Source organism: Stegastes partitus, unplaced genomic scaffold (genome assembly GCF_000690725.1).
Source record: "Stegastes partitus isolate 25-593 unplaced genomic scaffold, Stegastes_partitus-1.0.2 Scaffold122, whole genome shotgun sequence".
NCBI lineage: Eukaryota > Metazoa > Chordata > Actinopteri > Pomacentridae > Stegastes > Stegastes partitus.
This window is the reverse complement of record NW_007577853.1, coordinates 59,790-61,586: the sequence shown is the minus strand read 5'-3', so window position 1 is coordinate 61,586 and position 1,797 is coordinate 59,790. Positions and strand designations below refer to the sequence as shown.

Here is a 1,797-nt window from a genome sequence, read left to right as displayed (position 1 = left end):
GAGTGAGCACATGTCTAAAGCTGCTTGTCTCTGTCAGATGCGACTGAAGAAACATCGCTGGTATGAACGCATCCTGAAGACGTGGGACCCGCTCATCCTGTCCTTAGGCTGGCGGCGTTTTCAGACCATCCCTCTCTATCACATTGAGGATCACAACGGACGCCACCGCCTGCTCAAATACACACCGCAGCACATGCACTGTGGAGCATCCATCTGGGGTGAGGCTCATTGAAAGCATGATGACTTTTTGTGTACAATTATTAGGTTTTGCTTTTTTGTATTTTAACTAGACAGTGTAGGGTTTTGAATGACTTTACATAATATTATGATTCAGGTTTGGAATGAGAGTAAAACATTATTTTAATTCAAATGTCTCCATCAGTTGGATGTTGGACTCAACCACTGAGGGCTGAAGGTTGAAAGTCTGTCGTGATGCTGTGATCATGTTTCTGCTTCAACATGTACGGAGACGTTTTCTCAGAGAAAGTCTCTGTGACAAGCCATTAGCATCACAGAAAGTCGAGGTCTGTAGGTGTGTTAGGTTGGTCAATGATGAAACCCTGGTGAGACTGAGAGGAGTATATTAGCCATGATGAGTAATCGATTTGTTTTTAAATGAAAATGATATCCTTGTTGGTGAACTTTCGAAATAAAATGAAATGAATGTAAGACAGGACGGAACAGCAGAGAGTCCAATGCATACATACACAGTGTCAGTGTAGGCCAAAGACTGCTGGCATTCTGTAAACATGCTCCCAAAAAGGCTATTTATTGACCAAGGAGGTTCACATACAGACTTCACTGAGGTCTAGCTTGTTATTATGTGCATTGTCATGACCTGGCTCAAAGACGATGACAAAAACGGAGAGACGCAGTGCGAACTTAAACAAAAAAAAAAAAAAAAATTTAAACAAAGAAATATAAAAATACCGGTATGAGGTGTGTTGGTCAGTGTGATCAGTGGTGTCCATGTGAATGTGTGTAGTGTGTGGTGTTGTGGTGCTGCAAACAAAAGTTACGGGCGCTGGCCGAGAAGTCGAGCAGAGCAGAGAGAGTGAGGCGCCGATCAGCCACGCTTTTAACTCCGTCCATGCACCGGGCCCAGGTGCTCGCCATCAGGTTAATTAAAAGGCTGGATCAGCTGATCACCTCGGAAGAGAACAGTGACATCGTCAGACACCCATCCACTTACTCAGACCAAGCGGCCAGCAGGGGCCGTAACAGCATCGACATGTCTTCCTGTACAATGACTCTTTAATTCCACAAGTGATCAGAAGTCTTTACAAAAATGCCTCATGGTCATGCAATAAAAGGATTAAATCCATGATGATAACAAGCATTGTTCTGTCTCCCTTTGTCTGACTGAAGGTCCGATCACACCACAGGGCACCGGCTTCCTGGCTGTGCAGTCAGTAACAGGAACCAAAGTAAGTTTTAGTTCAACCTGTTGCTGCAGGTGCATCATGTAACAATGATGAAAACAAATCCAGGTTGTAATAGAAGAGAGAACATTGTAGTTGTATAGTCATACATTGAAAATCTAAATGATTTACATGTTATTGATTAAGAGCTCTTGGAAAGTATTGCATTGCCTCCTATCTGCCTATTTTCCTCTTTGCAGGCTAATTTCCGCATAGCCGCCACAGGAGTCATCCTGGACCTGGATAAATCAGTGACTATAGTGAAGAAGCTCAAGCTGATTGGTTACCCGTACAAGATCTTTAAGAACACCTGCTTCGTTAAGGTATGGGAGGCTCATTTCATCTGCTGCTCATCTTTGACGACTGAAAGATGTCT

General features: G+C 43.5%; 1 protein-coding gene across 1 annotated transcript in view; it reads left to right on the top strand.

The window, feature by feature from the left end:
* Nucleotides 1–1,797, top strand: part of LOC103354837 (ribosome biogenesis protein BMS1 homolog) — a 22,151-nt gene that overhangs the window by 16,980 nt on the left and 3,374 nt on the right. Inside the window, exons 5-6 of the mRNA XM_008278390.1 lie at nt 1,369–1,427; nt 1,622–1,744. Of these exons, the coding sequence (XP_008276612.1) occupies nt 1,369–1,427; nt 1,622–1,744 (182 nt within the window). The remainder of the gene's footprint in view (nt 1–1,368; nt 1,428–1,621; nt 1,745–1,797) is intronic.